At 41.7% G+C, this 19,421-nt stretch overlaps 3 protein-coding genes across 5 annotated transcripts; 1 reads left to right on the top strand and 2 right to left on the bottom strand.

The window, feature by feature from the left end:
• The first annotated feature begins 1,916 nt into the window (after positions 1-1,916).
• LOC145467530 (uncharacterized) lies at positions 1,917-3,811 on the top strand. The gene has a single exon (XM_081451080.1). The coding sequence runs from the start codon at positions 2,364-2,366 to the stop codon at positions 3,435-3,437; it is 1,074 nt and encodes a 357-aa protein (XP_081307206.1). The 5' UTR covers positions 1,917-2,363; the 3' UTR covers positions 3,438-3,811.
• An 18-nt stretch (positions 3,812-3,829) lies between these two features.
• LOC145467529 (protein LEG1 homolog) lies at positions 3,830-7,617 on the bottom strand. Its single transcript, XM_081451079.1, has 3 exons — positions 7,060-7,617; positions 5,391-6,119; positions 3,830-4,591 (listed from the first exon to the last, which is right to left on the bottom strand). Exons 2-3 carry the CDS (start codon positions 6,073-6,075, stop codon positions 4,176-4,178), a joined length of 1,101 nt encoding a protein of 366 aa, XP_081307205.1. The 5' UTR covers positions 6,076-6,119; positions 7,060-7,617; the 3' UTR covers positions 3,830-4,175.
• A 36-nt stretch (positions 7,618-7,653) lies between these two features.
• On the bottom strand, positions 7,654-18,240 carry LOC145467528 (transient receptor potential cation channel subfamily V member 5-like). Of its 3 annotated transcripts, XM_081451076.1 has the most exons (14): positions 17,808-18,240; positions 16,989-17,180; positions 15,949-16,241; positions 15,361-15,439; positions 14,471-14,725; positions 14,296-14,369; positions 13,169-13,351; positions 11,711-11,893; positions 10,928-11,074; positions 10,432-10,512; positions 9,558-9,738; positions 8,752-8,812; positions 8,466-8,532; positions 7,654-8,380 (listed from the first exon to the last, which is right to left on the bottom strand). In XM_081451076.1, exons 1-14 carry the CDS (start codon positions 17,997-17,999, stop codon positions 8,320-8,322), a joined length of 2,049 nt encoding a protein of 682 aa, XP_081307202.1. In that variant the 5' UTR covers positions 18,000-18,240; the 3' UTR covers positions 7,654-8,319. The 3 variants fall into 3 exon arrangements, with proteins under 3 accessions (XP_081307202.1, XP_081307203.1, XP_081307204.1); XM_081451077.1 differs by lacking the exon at positions 11,711-11,893 and having other exon boundaries at positions 7,660-8,380; XM_081451078.1 differs by lacking the exons at positions 7,654-8,380; positions 8,466-8,532; positions 8,752-8,812 and having other exon boundaries at positions 9,573-9,662.
• Positions 18,241-19,421: the final 1,181 nt, after the last annotated feature.

The following is a 19,421-nucleotide window of genomic DNA, read 5'->3' as shown; positions in this document are numbered from 1 at the left end:
GAACGATAGAGGATTGAAAGGGGGGGGGGGAGGGGGGAGTGCTGAGGTAAAAATGACCCTGCTCACCGCTCACCTAACATCAAGTTATACTATAGTCCTATTCCTGAATGTATAGTCTCCTTCTAGCCATCTTATGTCCAAGAATAATCGTTGCCAATGGCACTGTTCTCTGAAGGGGAACACGAAGAAAAATGGCCAGACCTTGGGGTCTATATACACTGGGCTACCATGGGTCAGAGTTAATGGCTATAAGATCCAACACCCGCATGAAATTGAAGCCCTAACCAAGACCTCATTGACTCCTACCAGCTTAATTAATTCATTAATTAATTTTGAAGATTGAAATGACTTGGAGTCGGGAACCTTTGCGTCACGCTGTTAATTTGAGTCATCACGCAATGGTTTAACTAGAGTTGCGTGACGACCGCCGTCCGTAAGAAGACCCAACCTTGTCCTCATGAATTTTCCTGTTGAAATTGGGATGGGTGGAAGCAATTTATATGAGAGAACGCGAAGTTGCATTATTTTTTTCATCATTTGGTTTCATAGGCCCTGAAAAGCCCCATCGGGAGAGTGGTCAATTAAGATATTTACTTTAAGGAGAAAGTGGAACGGTAAGCTGATTTGCTACTAGCTACCAAAGCACTGTTCACCGAGTGGTGCTATTTGTACCCTTCGTAACTTCCATGTTGCATTTTTTTTTTCTATTTCAGAAGCAAGAAATCAGTTACACCAACAAATGGAAATAAGCCAATGAAGTCTAGAGGACGGTACTTTTGCCATGGTATTTTGAACTTTTAATGTTCCTAAATAAAATATCATTTTGACACGAGATACGTGTTGTCATTTCTGGGTGGGCAACGTTAAATCGGAACGTAAAAAGCATTAACTGTGAAAACTCGCCCCTCTATCCTCCTGCTCCGTCCACCTGTTAATCGAAGAAACGGCGGAAGACATGAATAAAGCCGTGAAAAAGTACACAAATAAATCAAACTCCCACTTTTAAAAGTGGAGGCAAGGAGGGATGAATGGAAAGAGAGAGGGGAGGAGGAAAGGATGTGGGGGGGGGGGGGGGAGAAGGAGGCATGGATGGGGGAAGGGAGGTTAGAAGGAGTGCAAGACTAAACTAAGTCGCCACAGATGGAATTTGAGAGGGAAAGAGGGAGGAAATGGAGATGGGTGAATGCCTTTTTTGCGCATGCGTTTTTCAATGCTCTCCTAACTTCTCTCTGTTCAAGTAACAATAAGTGGGATTTTATTCCGGGATTTGATGTAAACTGTAATGGGCACCATTTGGTTGATTCTATCCTTGCGCCATTTAGCCATGTGATAAATCACTTATTGACCACCAGGACGCTCTTGTTCATGGAAATATTGGCGCCACACGGAAAAAGTAGGGTTTGCCAATATCGTGCGGCTTAAATCAACAATGACTTGTATTTACAGAGATAACTGAACTTTGTTTACTTTGCTCGCTTTAATTTCTTTGTTTAAAAATGAATTCGAGATCAATATTAAATTGAGAAAAATTCGTTCTATTTCGAATGTCAAGTGTGCGGTTGTTATTTACCTAATCGGCGTTTCACGTGAAGTTACACACTAGACCGAGAAGTCCGAGTGTTACTTCGTTTTTACATGTTAACCTTGACTGACTTCGAAATGGAAGAAAAGAATTACCGTCACAAAGGTCGATAAATAATACCTTGCCCAGTCAAACGTGGCTTAATTCATGTCTGGGCTCGATCCTGTTCTGTTTATAACCATGATAATGGCTCTGTCTTCACTTCGGTTCATTTGTTTCTCAAGAGCAATATCAATATACCTCCTCCATAAGACATTAATGTGACATTGGACTGAGGCTTGGTTTGTTAACTTTTGTGAATAAAAGTTTAGAAGAACGAACAACACACTGCCAGTGTTTATATGTAATTTCATTTGGTGCCATGATGCGCAACTTCGTACTTGGCTGAGCACAAAGCTAACCTAATCCAAGGCTTTTGAAATCGTTGTTTGTTATTCCATTCAGCAGAAGGGTAATTAGACTGTGATTATTGAGTGGCTTTTGTTCCCAGGGGAGTCTGAATGACTTGTGTATGAGGTCAATACCATATCATTATAAACTGTCTGTTGCCATTGAAAACAAAGATTTCGCTTATTGACTCCTAGTGATATTTTAGTCAAGGAATGAAATTTTCACCTTGAGCCACCGTTAGGTTCTGGCTTTGTCCGACACAAGGACGTCTTTAACGGACAAGTGGGGGGAAAAGGATCAGAAAATGCGATTGTCGTCAGGAGATTCTTAGAGACATCATCTTACATTTGATCATTCTTGATTACACCTTTTGTCGATGTTTTTATGAACGATGTCTTTGTCTTGTCTTCACCAAGCCGTGTGCTCAGGAAGGCTTCACCAGATTCGTCTGTTGTTGGATATTGGTGTTAATCCAAAAATAGTCGATGACCAAGGTCGTACTCCGCTTATGATGGCTGCTTGCGCATCCAAAGACACCTTAGCTACGCGGATTGCTCGACTCTTGTTAAGCCGCGGCGCCGGCGTGGGGTGTGTGGATCACCAGGGAAGGACAGCCTTGTCTTATGCTTGCCAGCATGGCCATTGTAAGCTTGTTAAACTACTAATAGATGATGACTGTGACGTCAACAAGGCTGATAAAGAAGGCAATACTCCACTTATGTATGCCGCCATGTCAGGCAATGTACCTACTCTGCGTGAAATATTGCATGTGTTGCTTAAATACAGGCTCAGTGTGGACCTGAGAAACAAGAAAGGCTTCTCGGCTTATTTATTAGCTGCCAAAATGGCTAATGGCGAATGCGCTACAATTCTTAAAACAGAGGCCAACGCTTCAGACTGTGTTCGAGACACGGAGTTTTTCTTAAGCGACAAAGAATGGGCGAAGAAAACGAAAAGAAACTTGGACAAAGAGAAAATCGAAAAGAACGCTCAGAAGATGGAGGATCGAATTCGTCCAAAGACCTCGCTAGAACTGGGTCACGCCAGTAAGGTGTCTACTTCTCCGCGCGTGGATGCGCGAGCCATTTCGCGACTGACAACTCGCAGTGAACCCGCGGTGACTCGAAAGATCGGACTGGCGAAGATGTGGACTCCTTCTCACCCCGAGCTTGACGCTGATAACCAGCTGGAAAACACACGCGTCACTAGCGCTTCCTCTGCCTATAGCAGCAGACAGAGTAGTATTCCTGCAGTGGCTCGAACGCTCACACCAGACCTACACGCCATCTTTAGTCAGTACGTTCTGTTTGACAACAGACCGGCGGTTACTGTAGCTGATCGCAGACCTCAGCTCGCCACATCGTCTCGCAAGTATTCAGAGTTCCCCAGCAGACTTTTGCAAAGAGAGACTAGAAATTCTCGTCTAGGAGCTATGAATCGGAAAAAAGTTTCTCTAATCAGATAAAAAAAAAGCAAAATTAAAAAAAAAAATAGGATGAGGATGAGCAGGGTTGCAGTGTCCAGTAAAACGGGTCAATATGGGTCACTGCCGAGCTGAATCAAGGTTTCTGGAATAGATCACAACTGCAGTCTGATATCCTGATATAGACTTCTATTGTTCCCTACATTGTTATTATCGCTCCGGTAGTGTCATTTTTACGTTAGTGTCAGAATGAGCTAGAATATACCCAAGAGTAGTTTTGCCTCAAAACGGGGTTGTTAGTATGATGCTCTGTGTTTTAAAAAATGTGATTTGAGTGGTTGTGGTCTTAATCTAGGCGTGATGCTAATCCCCCCTGAAAGAGATGTTAGCTCATCACAAGTTACTGCCCCTCCTCCCCCCCCCCCCCCCCACCGCTTAAGAACACAACACAAGGCGTATTAGGCATTTGCAGACCATCTAGCTCCTTCTAGTAACTTTTGCATATTTTGCTTTTGAAAAGAGATCGGATAAACGCGTTTAAAACGTCTTACAGTGGTAGCACAGCACACTCGTTCGCTGTGCTCCAAAGCCTACGGTACGGGCGTTGCGTGACAGAGAGAGGAAGAAGCCTGTTTAAAACTCCAGATCAGCTAAGCATTGAAAACACCACTTTGAGGTTCACTATCTCATTCTTCCATCATTAGCACTCCTTTTGAGAGACAGTCAACAGTGTCAGCAGTGGGACCAAAATCTTATACCTGGCGAGGGCCCTAGCGGGGTTTAGCAGGGGTATATCAGCAAGCCCCAAAGGAGTTTAAAGAGCTTTTTGGGAATGATCCAAGGATTGTCTATGAGGTTCTCCAGGAGGTCCCTGCCAATAGCGCGCCCCTTTGGAGAGCACATAGCTCTACGCCAGAACTTCAGCAACAGCCCCTCTGTGTCGAAATCTGTACTGTGAAAAAAATTGATCGCCAATAGAGCACGATTTTGTGCTTGAGTGAAATCTGGGATAAAAGGAACTCTGTCATCGCTTTTCAAGATTCTGGGCGGTAACGCTATCTGCTGTTCAGCGGTGTTATTGAGATTTGTTTGAAAGTGTGTAGCTGCGATAAATTCTACAAGTAGGGCCCAGCCCACCCCGAACTTCCTTTCAGGCAATGATAATAGGTTGACCTCCTGGGTGAAAAGAGGTTGTGCTGAAAAAAAAAGAAAGAACGAAAAGATTACATCAACTAAGAAAGTGAAATTTTACCAGCGTTTACTTGGTAGTTTTTTGTAGTAATGCTTAGGCTTCATACAAAGAGATTTCAACCTGTTCTCTATATCTTGTCGACCCGATCACATCCATGTCATTCTGCGACTGAATTAGACGCCTTGCGCAACAAACAAACAAACAAACAAACAAACAACTGAAAATGTCTTATGTTTCTCCCCAGAAAAAGCGTACGAATTCAGTAGGCTTGTTCTGGGTTCTTAAAACGCTAAATGTCCGATGGAAAAATCGCCCATTTTAACACCTGAAATTAACTCCAATGGCGACGTTAGGACTCAGAGTAGGCCGCTATTTCGCTATACTTCCGCCTTAAAATAACAAAATAAAGGGATGTTTTATTGTAATCTTGACATTTACAGATGAACCCGCTACTGCAGGCGATTGCAGTTAGTTAAATTTGTTTCAGCGTCGCTTTGTGAGCATTAAAGTCTGCATACGAGCCAAGTGGCCCATCAGGACAGAGCTTATCCTCAGTTTCTGTAGCATGAAGTGACTAAGTCAATATTTCTACTCCCCCGTGGACGGGATGCTAGTCCATCGCAGGTTTACCCCCAGCATTAAATTCGCGAGTACCCATTTATACACCTGGGCAGAGAGAGGCACTGTGAGAGTAAAGTGCCTCGCCCAAGAACACAGCACAAAGTTTCCGGTCAGGCGATCCGGAGACGAGACCACTAACCATGAGGCCACCGCGCCCTCAACGCTTTGTGAACTTTACTCACCTCTTAGTATTGATGTTGTGTGTGCTTTCCACAGCAATGCTACTATAACATCTTTATCAGGATCAAAGCGCGAGGACGAATGCTGAAAAGAATCAACTCGCTCGAAGAACTCGGTCCAGTCGCGAATAACCTCGGGGTGATTCATCGAACATTCTGGAATACTGGTACAGAACTTCTGTTTGACTTTGTCGCTCACATTAACCGGTGGGGTAATGTACATAGGATACTCCAGAGGAGAGAATATACCAGCATTTAAAGCCCCGAGGAACGGTAGGACAGAGAGGTAGTAATTCATATCAGCCCACCAACTGTTTGGCGACACACAGTGGCTCTTGGCGTTGCATCCCTGGGTTTCAGCCATATCGCGGAGTCGACCAGAAGTCATTTGCCATCCGAACTGGAGCGGCAGCCCCCAGAGGAGGTTCCCAGTGTTATTATATCCCCAGGATTTGAAATACCCCTGGGTAGTCTGCACCATTAACTTGAAAATTCCCATTCTCTGTAGATAATCCCAGGGATTGACGATTATCATGGTTTTGTTATCTATCTGTTCCACAGGGAAGTCATCTAAGGAGCTCGGAGCGTCCCACCAACCCGGCGGATAATGATCTTGGGATGACACAGGAGTGGATAAATGGCTTATTGCCACGCATAAAAGTACGGCGAAGCAGCTCAGAGAAGTCATGGTACTTTGTCACACTGCTTACGAAGAAGATGTAACTGAAAAACCTGTGAATAAACAGGTATCGCGTCAAGGTATACGTAATACACTTGAACAAAGAACGGTATGGCTAGCAGTCATGAAAAACAGAAATTAAAAAGATGATGCCATTAATTAAAGATCAAACTCATCTGCAGTGTAACATTTTGAACATGAAAAATTACGAGAGGTTCAGTCAAGTAATAAAACTCAAGATTTTAATTTTTTTGTTTGCACAGCTTTATTTGATTTCAGTAAAAAAAATTGTCCGATAAAAATTATCTTTTCTGTTTAAATGGCCTATAACAAATTAAGATCTGCGGTTTGTTCGCAACACGACGCTGGAGGAATTTGAAAACGCAACAATCGCCGGTCATTTTAGATCATGTTGTGTTTGAGGAAAACTCCAGCGGGGAAGTCACATGATTGTCGTGAGGTCATCGTTTTCGAAAAGATCCGTTTTCAAAATGCTTTCCGTTCACCGTGACTAAAACGCACAGCCGGCGTTTTCAAATTCCTGTTCTCGTGATATATTAGTTGGACCGCGGTAGGTCTAACTTTGGAAAAAAAGCTGCGTTTTAAAAGTTCTCCAGCGAAGTGACAGAAATTACATCTGGCACCCAGAGTCGTGTCATATGACCCTCGATCTTGATTTGGTAGCGAGGATTTGTTGCTGTTTGTTTCTTTTAATTAATTTTTATCTGGAAAATTAAGTTTTCGTTAAGTTTTGCTTCACCCCAAGAGAAATCAGAGAATTTAGATCGCGTAGTCGCGTCTGCCTTCGCATCATTTGCCAAATTTATCTTAAACTATTTTTCATCATTTATGTACCTCTAATGCGTGTCAGATTTTAATGACAACAGCTCGGAGTAACGCATCGGTGAGAAGCAACTACCACTGACAACAACTGCCAAATACATATACCACACGCATTAACCCTTTGCTCTAAACAAAGCTATAGTAACTTACTTTTCTTGTGGGTTGGTTCTATAGAATTTCTCCAAAAATGTCTCAGCGATGAGTAAGCGTGACTCACTGCATAATCTTAGATCACGTGCTTTTGTAATATGACCTGAATATAAGTAAGACAATGCAACCTCGTTTCGGCACCAGGTCCCCCTTTCATAGGTCTCTCAAAGGCAGGTACGCGCCCCTGATCAATGGCTGGATGATCGTGTACCCAAAAGAATCTTCCACGTGAGTGGGACACTGGAGTTCAAGGCTAACCCAGAAGTGGATCAAATTGTCCACACAATTAAGGGAATTATCAAGAAACGTTAACCTTATTCACTAACGCTTCAATGCTTTCATCTACGCCAACCGTATACTGCAAAATTCCACTGCACCAATTCTATTCTTGAGCAAATTTTCCCGTGGGTTAGTCTCTTTCACAGCACTTTGTTAGGCCGTCAGGTTACGCTTCACTCCGGCAGTGACACGACGCTAATCGTTGCGTGACGAACCAAAGAAGGACTCCTGAGCTATAAACTATTAAACTGTACCTCCGTCGAGAGCAACTGAATTGTTTTCAGGTGTCCTACTATCAAGATTAGACTGGCAAGGAAAAGCAGGAGATTGAGCTCTAATTATTTTTGAGTGATGTACATGTTACGATAATACAGCAAAACATCGAATAATAAAGCAATTGATCAGAGACGCGTTTGCTGTTGTTATTTATTTTTAATTTTTGAGCCATTTCATTACCCTTACGTAAAGCATATTTCGCTACAAATTGAGCCAAGTTCAAAGTTTTCAAACCTGTGAGTAACATCGGCTATCACCAAACACTATTTATCAAATTTGATGTCGTTCTTTGACTTCTCTAGTACAAGTTAAATATTTCGTCCCGTTGCCTTTTTGGTGTCGACAGGGCCACAGTACAAGTACCAGAGTGGAGTTATATACAGCGCACTGTTTATCGTTCATAGACGTAACCCTGTTCATAGACGAAATTGTTGAGTATTTCGTATTTCCCTGAAGGAAACAAATTTCCCATTACTGTTCTTGACGTTTAGTTTCTTAAGCATTAGCCTTAGCCGGCTGGTTTTCATGTGGGTCTTCTATCCTTGTCGAATTGAAATTTGGAGAACCCGGAGAAAAGCCCTCGGAACAACAACAACAAACTCAACCCAAATATGGCACCGGGCCGGCATCGAACCCGGGCCTCACTGGTGGGAGGTGAGCGCTCTCACCACTGCGCCATCTCTGCTCCTCTAAACATTGGCTACTTTATTTTTCTTTATCTTCGTCAAGCAGTGGAATTCTTTTAATGATCTTCTGCATAATATTCCTATAAAGAAAAGCAAAATATCTCGTTAAAATACACACGACTCTGGAAATGAATTACCAAAGCAAAGAAATATCCGGATGTAAACCTGATTTCATCCAGTTTCTCCTCAACTGTCTCCCAAGGTGACCTATCGTCATTGTACTCTAGGAAATCTACGAGAAGGAAAAAACGAAAAAAATTAAACTCGCATTTTCATCAACTTAAAACTGTTTCGCAGAAACGGCACTTAATCCGCAATGGTTTTTAAGACCTAAAGCGCGTGCTAGCGGGCGTTATCAAGTGATGGCACTGACAAGATGGAGAAGAACCGGAATTTATAGGAGCCCAGAACTCGTCGATTTAGCCTAGACTTTCGTTTATGTCTTTCGTACCTTTTGCTAAGGTCATTTCGTCTATAATGTCGTCCTCTTGGTAGTGCTTCAAACGTAGATTCTGGAAAGAACGAGAGAAAATGAGCTTAGTCAAAAAGAGATTGGCAATAATTTTGACTTGATTTTAAACAAACTTCATAGGAAGCTTACCTGGTATCGTAAAGGAAGGGAATATATATGGGTTATTGACCAAGTGTGAGGTCAAGCCGAGATGGCTGGATATTGGCCAACGCAAAAAAAGAACGAGGCCGATATCCAGCCATCTTGACCGAACAAGCTTGGTCAATAAAGGATTTATTGTATGGCTTTCCGAGAAATTTTTCTTGCGGGACACGGCGGGTAGTCCCGAGCGGATAAGATAGCTCCATCTTGCCCGCTCAGGTAGCCAATCATAGCGCAGGATTTGATTCATCTTGCCCGCTCACGGAGCTGGCGACAGGGCGAGTCGTTGAGAGCAGGAAAACATGTAACCAGTGCTAACCGCGGGAAAACGTGACCGGTTTTTAGCGCGGGAAAACAACTGTAACCAGTGCTAGGCGTGGGAAAACATGTGAACGGATTTTGTGCGCGGGAAAACATATATTACCGGCGCTAACCGCGTTAAAACGTATACCGGTTGCCTGCGCGGGAAAACGTATGTAACCAGTGCTATAGACCGCGGAAAAACAATTGAGACCGATTTATGGAAATTTTATCAACCAATTATTTACTTAGTTACACAATCGGATAACTTAAAACTTAAGCAACTCTGATATTGTTTTAATTTAAGTTTAGCCTGGCAGTCCAAGGAAAACTACTCAACTTACAAATTTCTGGAACCTGCTGTGTTCTAGTCTCGTTATAATCAGCATTCTATCCACGTCATATTGTAGTCTGGCTGTTTTCTTGGCTTCGGAATAAGTGCTGCTCATCTGAGCGATAAGAATATTCAAGAGTATCACCACCACTGCCACCATGTACAACAGAATCACCAACACTGGTAGCCATCTTAGAACACAAAGAGAATATTAACTGAATATCTTATGTTGCAAAGTGAGAGGTGCGGTGGCCTCATGGTTGGATTCGAGCCCTGGCCGGGGACATTGTGTTGTGTTCTTGGGCAAGACACTTTACTCCCACAGCGCCTCTCTCCCTCTCTCCACCCAGGTGTATAACTGGGTACCGGCGAATTTCATGCTGGGGGGTAACCCTGCGATGGACTAGCATCCCATCCAGGGGGGGGGGGGGGGAGAGTAGAAATACTCCTAGTCGCTTAATGCTACTAAAACCGAGATAACCTCCGGTCTGATGAGCCACTTGGCTCGTACGCAGACATAACCTTACGCTTATGTTGCAAACAAGAGCTTGGACTCTCAGCCAGGTGTTTGTTGTCCTAACTTGGATAACAAGTGAAAGCTACTGAGCAGTACTTTCATCTGGTAATTTTTAATATGCTGTGTAAGGTGGTTCTAACTTTTAAGCCTGTGGATCAAACCTCAATGAATGACCCGTCGAATGAAAGCTATTGAGCAGTACTTTCATGTGGTACTGTACATTATGCTACTTTAAAGTCTGTGTATGAAACCCTAGTGTGTGACCATTCAAATGAAAGCTACTGAGCAGTACTTTCATGTGGTGCTGTTTACAATACTGTAAAAGGTTGTTCTTACTTCTGCCTGGCAAGCTTAGCGTCAGACTTACTTGTATTTCGTGTAATCGTCGGCTACTGGTTGTTGTTCCACAAGTGCTCTAACACCACTTAACATCACCATCTTAAATCCACTGACGGAAAGAAAATAACAGCGAAAACTCAGTTAGCTTCGTTGAGTCTACCTACCACAAATTCCTGTCCTGCTCATTAGAAAACCAACTTGATCCTAAGCCACTCGAGGAACGGCTATTTTTGATTTGAATCCAGTCCTCAAGAATCGACTATTGTAAGCGTCGTAATGTTTCCTTAACATTAGGTTGCCAAGCAAAATAGCATATCTTTATGACGTCAAGTCTGACGTGCCAGCATTTAGCACGCTTTGTGTGTCCTCGTGTGTGATATTCTGTGATTGGTTAGTAAAAATCAAAAATCCTTTGAGCAGTATTTTGAATGTTTTTACGAGCGTAGGTGCAAAGCAAAACGTGTTTCTTTCCACCACGACTTCTACAAACACAAAAAGACGCGGTAAACTAAAGCCGACTTTACCCAAATATTTGCACCGCGCTGGCTGCTCGTAGCGACAAGAAAAACGCTCCACAAAATGCCAGAAAAACGACCAGGAATACGCAGGTGAAGCGAGAAATGTCGCGATACACAATCCTGGCTAGTGTCTTCGTGTAAAGACCTGTTGCCCTGCAAAATATATAGATAAACAAATAAACAAACATACGAATACATAAATAGCGCAAGGAAGATAATGCAAAATAAAACAAGAGAGTTTCGAATTTCGCAAGTGTCAAGATCTGTTCAGTGCGCCTATTGGTCTCAGAATTTGCTCAAGCTAATTATGTAACATCGCCTTTTAGTTCCAAATGAAAATACGAAAATTAGCCGCCCTCGTTCGCGTTTTCAAAATACGCAGAATATCATTTCACGTTGTTGTTGTACATAAAACGGCGAAGAAATGTGCAAAGATTTCACTACAACGCACGTGTACAGCCATTGTTCTGCTCATTGAACCTTTCGTTTGGTGACGTTTGTGTTACCGTTGCCATTGCCGTCGTGGTTTGCATAAGCTTTCTAATATGAAGATGGCATCGAAGCTGCTTTTGTTTGCAAAGGAGGGCTCAGAAACGTACAAAGATGTACAATGTATGTGCAATGCAACTTTTCAGTTCATTAAACCTTTTCATTGGCGACGTTCAGAGAGCTACTGCCAATTCTAGTTTGCTTAAACTTACTTTCACTTTGAGTGGAAGGCGGAAACAATATGTTGGGTAAAGGCAACCTTGAACAAAACGTTTTCGCCTAATTACTGCAGCGACTTACCGAGTGATACAAGAATACTTTAGCAGTCTAAGGACATTGAAGAAAAAGCCGAGGGAAGCGACAAACCACTGCGCTTCGTGTCTCGAAAAACGAAGAGGAATGACAATAAGAATTAGGATTAATCCAAGCCAGTCAAACAGATTGAAGTAAATCTGTGGTCGTTTGAAATAACTCAAGCGTTCCCTGTATAGGAAACAAGAAAAAATTAAAATAAATCTACTATTTACTCAGAAAAGTAATTTCTCTTTTCGTCGGAGACTGGACCCGTAAAATTTTGAACTGATGACGTAAATCTCCAGACTCTGATTGGTTGTTGATCGGTTTTGAATTTTCGCGCGCAGGTATCGACCAATCAGAGACGCTACACGGATCTCTGTAGAACTTCGTCGTCAGTATGGAATTTGCTTGGTCTGCCTGGCAGGTGTTTAAAAGGGGAGGGAGACAGGCAAAGTCGAATTCGCCCGCTCGTGCTTTGCGCTCGAATATAAATTCACCCTTCTACTAGTCCTCCAGAGACGTTTTTTTCCCTGTGATTTTTTTCCTCCACCTCTTTGGGTTTTAGCTCGTTAATATCCCACGCGCCGCGTTTATATTTTGCTTGCGATCTCGGACGAACACAAGACAAAATACTAAGGGTGTGTGGACAGACTGCCAGTTCAGTGCCTGCCACCCAGCATAACGTCTCTTTAAAAGGGAGAAGAATTGAGTGCTCCAAGAAGACGACAACTGAAGTAACCTTAAACTTATTTAAAAATCGTCAGCTTAGATTTGATAAGTTCCATTAATCTCCATTTTAGATATATTAAGAAAAAAGCAGCTGATATTTTAAGCGTTGTTGTTGACTGGTCTACTTACGGCTGTCTTCTTTTAATGTAAATGGTATTAAGTCAGCTTTTTTTCCCCTCAAAGTGGCAATAACTTTCTTTAGTGACCAGTGCACAATCACTGAGAGTGTAATCCCGGGAGAGGGAACTCCCGTATGAAAAGGTCGGGAATGGTCGTCGGAAAACTTGAATTAAACCCCGAAAGGAAACCAATCTGAGCGTGGTTTGACCTTTGTTTGACCCCTAAAAGATCTCACTTAAAACGGAAGAGATGCGACCCCGTACCAGTAGACCGGACTAGAGAGACCGGCGGAAATCGAGCCTAAAAAACGGAAATATGAGCGTTTTCATTACTATTTCACTTTCTTTGTGTGCACCCTTAAAGATACTTTGACAGCTAAAAATAGTGGTGTTTCGTCATGAGCACCCTAAGTGAGATAAGAACCCTTGATTTATACTCCTAAGCGAGACGTCGAGTACCCCTTGAGTACCCTCGACCTTTTCATAAGGAAGTTCCCCCTGCCTCGGGGGGTGAAATGCCAAAGCAAAAACTGCGACATTTGGGAATTACGTATTGGCAATTTAAGAGAAAGCTTGCGAAAAACTGACTGTTTTGCAGTCAACAATTACTTACTTTTCAATCTCGTTGATCTCATCAGCAATATAGGCCACAATACACAACACAACAAAGATCTCGCAGACCATTCTCAATCCATCTGCATTGTCCTTATACTGTGTAGGGTCTGCTTTAGTTGCGCCATACAGTAATGTGAATGACAACAGCAATAGGTACATCAAGTAGAGGCCTGCCAAAAGGCTACAGAAAGCAACACAGTATTGGCAGGCAAGATACATGGGTCTGCAATGCGTGTATAGGGCAGCATGACCCTGAATATTTACTGTGGTTGTATTATACTGGTAAACAGTTAACACCCAGTTAGGGGGTAGGGGGTCCAAGTATCCCATGTCCCATTAACTTTTGGTCTAAATATCCAGTATCTGTTTCATTCCAACTGCAAAAATTAAAGATTCTCCTACACTATACCCCATTAATTTCTCCCCCAAATATCCTGTCTTCCATTACTTTTTTACCTCAGCAACCCATATCCCGAAAACCCCTAATAGGGCCTCACAGTTACTACTGACAACAAACTTAAACTATACTAGTTTTCAATTTCAACTGAAATCAGTTCTCGTGCCAGTCTGAAAGATTGATTCGCCAGGCGCAGATCCCTACCTGTTTCTACAGTTTTATGGAAATCAGTTAGATTTTTCAGAATGAGTCAGAAACCCAGGAAAGGGGTCTTTAGGGAGTTAAAATCCAAAACAGTTTCTGGGAGAAGCTTGTGCCTTCAGTGCTTGTTGTTTAGGAAATTGGTCACCATTTATCCTAGTTTGGCACACCTGTTCTCCTCAATAATTTCCAATATTTAATAATTGTGGGAGACTTGGCCTCATGGTTAGTTGGCTCATCTCTAAATTGAATGGTCCCGGAGTTTGAGCCCTGGCCAAGGACATTGTGTTGTTCTTGGGCAAGACACTCTACTCTCATGGCACCTCTCTCCACCCAGGTGTATGAATTTAATGCTGGGGGCAACCCTGTGATGGACTAGTAGTTGGGCACTTGCATCCCATCCAGGGAGAAGTAGAAATACTCCTAATCACTTCATGCTACAGAAACCGGGATAAGCTCTGTTCTAATGGGCCACCTGACTTCAGTACGCAGACTTTTTTTTACCTAATAATTGTACATGTCAATACCTGAACCAGAAATGACCATATTTTATCCACTTCCTCTTCACCAGCTGTCTGATAACTGGATGTTGGATAGCTTCCTGCATTCATTGGAAACAAGAAATGAAATTTGAGTTTCTAAACAAACTCAGAAACAGTAAACTAGAGAAATATTCCAAAATTAGTCACATTTTAAAGCCACCTTATTTCTGCTGTTAGCAATCAGGAAGAGGCATGATTTTGTCTTCCAATTAAAGTCATCATGTGCAGGATCTCTTCCACAATCATCACCATCCACAATTTTATAGTGAAACTGATAACTTATGGGATCACTTGGTTCTGAACTCCAGGCTAGTTCAATGTCCTTTTTCAATTGTTTAGAATAATCATCTTTACGTTTGGGTAAGTGTCGCCAGTCAGGGCTGACCATGCAATTGAGCACAGCAACAACAGTTTTCTGCAGAAAAAATGGTTACAGTGTACCATCAATAATAATAATAATTTTATTACTTATATGGCACAAAATTCATTAAAATACATGATCTAATGTGCTTTACCATCCGTACATGCCAAAACTTCTCTTTTTCTGTACAATGGAGCTCAATTCATTATGGAACAACTTACCTATTGAACTAAGACAAGCGACTCCATTAACCAAGTTCAAGACTAAACTTAGTTGCCAGCCTCCATGAAAAGCAGTTTTTATTTTTCTTGGAATTTTTATCCTTTGATTGTAGATAGGAAGATAGGTAGCAAGAGTTGATTAAATACTGTGTATAAATAAAATTAGAATAATGTATCTCTGTTGACCCTTAAGGAGGGGGGGGAATGAGCTAGATTGTTCCAGGTTAAAAGTTATTTATAGATCAATCAATAAAACAATTGACATTGTTGATGAATAAATGAATAATAATGAATATCAATAAGTTATCTTCATCTGAATTAATTCAGGTGTTAATTTGAAGGCAATTGTGACACGTTTTGACAATACAGTAACCTTCGGCTAGTAAAACTGTTTCCAAATTTACGCTTAATTAATGACTTAATAATAAATATAAAATTTAATATGTATATCATTCTAGATCAATTAACCTTCATGTTAGGGTGTTGCACCAGCTCATGAAAGATGACAGGATTGTCTTGAAAACTACATGAAAACAGCCTCAGGACTCTAAAGTTAAACAAAATTCATAGAGTTAAAATAAGGCAGGGTTCTTGTGATAGAAAAAAAACACTAGTGATTAGAGATCAAATTTTATTGAAAGCTTTGAATCATGTGAGGTGCAGTTTGATAGAAACTGGAAAGTGCTTTACTGAAGGTACTGTAACAGCTTTTGTTCCTCCAATTATTTAGTCATTGACTTACTTATTTCACTGAGTTTCATTTTGAAGATGCACCAGTCGAGAAAAGAGGGCCAGAAAAGTTTGCTTATTGGCCTAATTAGTATTTTCCTTGGTGGGCTCTCCATCCCTGTATTATGCTGCTATATTTATAGTGACTAAGCCACAGTGCAGCAGGCATAAACAGGGGGGACAGAATGCCAGCGGGGATGAAGGTGGCGGGGGGAGGGGGGGAGGAGGAGGAGGAATTGGGAGAGAGAAAGAACTTTCCCCCTTTTCCTAGTGTCTTTTGCATCCCCTAGCCCGCTCTTATTCACACCTGCAACATGGGCTACGTACCTTTCAGGTTTCATGTGCTCTATTAGCAAAGCAGATACCTCATCATTGTACTTGATTAGTGCCAATTCAAGAGGAATGTATCTGCGATTTTTAGTTCCAGTATGTGGATTTGTGGTGATATATAACTGCCCGGGGTAGTGACATAAAATTGTCTGAGCAACAGTTGTGTAGTTTAGCTCTGCTACCAAGTGAAGTGGAGTCTTCCAGGACAGCTCATCTTTGTCCTTGAAGTATTTGTACTTTCTGTCTCCTGCTCTATCTTCCTTGAGGATTATTGAAACAAGGCGATTTACCTGGAAAAAGTGGAATTGCATTCTGAAATAACAGTTACATTATAAACTATTAATTTCACTCTTAAATTACAGTCAAACCTCCACTAATGGCCACCTCTTTACAATGGCCTCTTTATTTTGCCCAGCGGACGGTCCATATTATGACTCACTCAAATTATCTTAACTCCTCTACAATAGCCACCTCTTAACAACGGCAATGGCCACTAAAGCAGGTCCCAACTGCCAAAATAGCCTCTTGAAAATGGCCAGTTTCTAATCACTCACTTGCAATTGGTGTGTACAAAACTCCACTTTTTATTGTAAAAAGTCACGAAACTTTGTCTGTACCACGTGTTATTGGTCTCTCTTCCTGTTTGGTTTGTGTCTTATCTATATATTTTGATTGAGTTACACATTTATATGCAATGATAAGCATTTTATAAGTAAGAATACTGCAAGCATGAGAAAAACTGGTGCCCTATTACTCCTGTAACCTCCCCATAACAGCCACATCTATTCAACTGCCATTTTCTTCTAACCCTAAGGTGGCCATTGTGGAGAAGTTAGACTGTAAAATATTTATCGCTTCAGGATAGTGAACACCTCAGGGACTGGTGTTAAGAAGCCATGACTTACACTCTAAAATAAAACCTATACCACATGGTCAATATTTATCAACCCCCAAAAATAACCCGATAGATTTTTACAAACTCAGAAACCTTTCCTTCTCCTGTCCAAACTATAACTTAATTTGAATTGAAAACAAACCTGTCCCTCTATTAACTGTGGATTCTCACAAAACTCCTCTCTTGCTGGCCATGTCTTGAGTAACAATAGAAGAGGATCGTCGCAAGGTTTCCTGCCACCCTCTTCGTATCTAGCAGTCAACAGTTCAGCTTTAACTTCATCAGCTGCACTACTCCAGGAAATATTCTCTGCTGAGCAATACTTATCTCGGACCTGAATAAAGTAAAAAATGTGGCATTATTTGCAGGTATGGTTGCAAGATTTCCTTCCAGAAGAGCACTACCCACTTGGCACCAACAATGATGCTCATTAAAACACTGCTATTGGTTTGAATTGCGTGCTCTTTTAAAATTATTGTCAGTGGTACACATAAAACCACATATAATTTTGGTATGAAATTAGGTTTTCAAAAGACCTGTTTGTACACTCACCCAAAATTCCCACCCCAACCCATGCCACTCCCAAGATGCAGCTAAGTTTCAGTTTTCAGTTCAGTTTTTATCATTGCACACTGTTTACAGAAAACAACTTTAAAAAAATACAAATAGAAAATAACTAGAAGAACAATATTTAGTTGTGTACAGTGACCAAAGTAGCCAATGAGCTGTCGAGTTGGTCACTGTCATTGAGATATAAGTTGGCGTTGGCCGCGAGCCACATGTACACATGTATATTTCAAGGCCGTGAAAACAATGGATCTTGCAGCTGTTCGAAAATCTTGAGCATCAAACATATGTTAAGAGGGCTCCACATTTGCTAGTAAGACTGGTGTTTGTAAACATCGAGCTAACCCTAAATTGCACTTATATCCTTATAAGAACTTTGATAAGGTCAACTTACTTTTCGTCTGAACACTTCATTAAACTCGTTCAAACAATCATCGAAGACGCTTTGAGTTTCTTCCGGACGAGGATTATCTCTTTTTTTCTCTTCTTCTTCTTCATGCTCCTTTTCAATGGATTTCGATTCTTTCACGTCGTCCATCGACAGCGAAACATAGGAGCCTTTTCCCGCCGATTTCCCCTCCGCCATGTTTTGCTGATCAATGGCCCACGACAACAGAAACTGCTGCTACACTTTCACGTTCCGCTAAATCAAAAATCTCTGCGGATTTTTTTCAAAATAAACACAAACCGCCTCTAACATCGCTCAACGATCTTCATGTAGAGGAATATAAGCAAGAATATCGATAGCATATACAGGCAGATGTAATCAGAAAGCGCCTTGCTCGTCAACAAAGCTTTATGTGTTTTTATGTGCACTAACACTTTGCTTCCGGCCGTTTCGCTCGCCAACTTTACTTCCGGTGTAGTACTTACTCGCGCCAGTCCACGCAGGTATTAAACAGAAGGTGCATTAAAATATTCTTGAAAGTTCACAATTTCAGCCTCGATATTCTTGCAAAATATCTTCTTATCAAAAAAGAGTGCAGCTCACGCACCACGGGATACAGGGACCGACAAACTATCCGAAGTTTGTTTTTCGCATCAGCTTGTGTATTAAGAATTCACATTGAAAACAACGAGACCAGTGGCGGATCTAGGGGAGGGGCCTGGGGGGCCCGGTTCCCCCTTATTTTGGGTAAAAAAAGAAAAAATCACAGAAGGAAGAAAAGCCAGCAGGGCAAGAGAAACACCCCCCCCCCCCCCCCCCTTAGCTCAAGGTCTGGATCCACCACTGGAGACGTTGAGTCATTCGAGATTTTCAGGCTAAGAGCTGACGAAACTAAAGGTGTAGGAATTTCACTCGGTAGCAGTTTTTATATCTTATACAACTTTGAAGTTCGCTAAAGATTTTGGCCAAAGTAATAAGTATGATTTCTGTACAAAACCATCGGTGGAATGTTTCATCCATTCTTCGGTCAAGAAAAATAACAAAGGGTTGTATTGGTTATTGACCAGGCCTGAGTTCCTCAGTCTCCCTCACAACAGCAGTTGAACTCAGAATAGGTGGGTTGTTGGTAAGACAATTTACAGTACAGTATGAAATAAACGCGTCGCTCGAAATCAAGCTTAACTAACACGAAACTACGATAACATGGTACCAGAGGGTATAAGTTACGCAACTTACTCTACTGAGCACACGTGGCTGTACATTGAGGTAAATTAGACTCTTGTCATGTCAGCATTTTCACATTCAATATTTCGTTTTCTATGTGTTTCAGTTTTCATTGACAGGCAAGCCAACAAAGACAATTATCGTACCCTGTGAAAATTCACCCATGACGACATGAAAGGCTCGATATGTTGTCACGCCGTAATGTTCCATAAATCTTTCATTTTCCGGACAAATTACATGGGAAAAGCAAGATTTTTGGTCATGTAACATTTTCATTTTATCTTGGAGAAAGGACATCATTCACTTTCTACATAATGCGCTGAAGTTGGTACTTTGACGTTGTCGTTATATAAAGCTGGCATGTTTCTTCTTTTTTTGTCTTTACTGTGTCGCTAT

The sequence above is a fragment of the Orbicella franksi genome, chromosome 14, assembly GCF_964199315.1.
Source record: "Orbicella franksi chromosome 14, jaOrbFran1.1, whole genome shotgun sequence".
Taxonomy (NCBI): Eukaryota; Metazoa; Cnidaria; class Anthozoa; order Scleractinia; family Merulinidae; genus Orbicella; species Orbicella franksi.
Note: the sequence above shows the minus strand (reverse complement) of the source record. Positions and strands in the feature narration are given on the sequence as shown.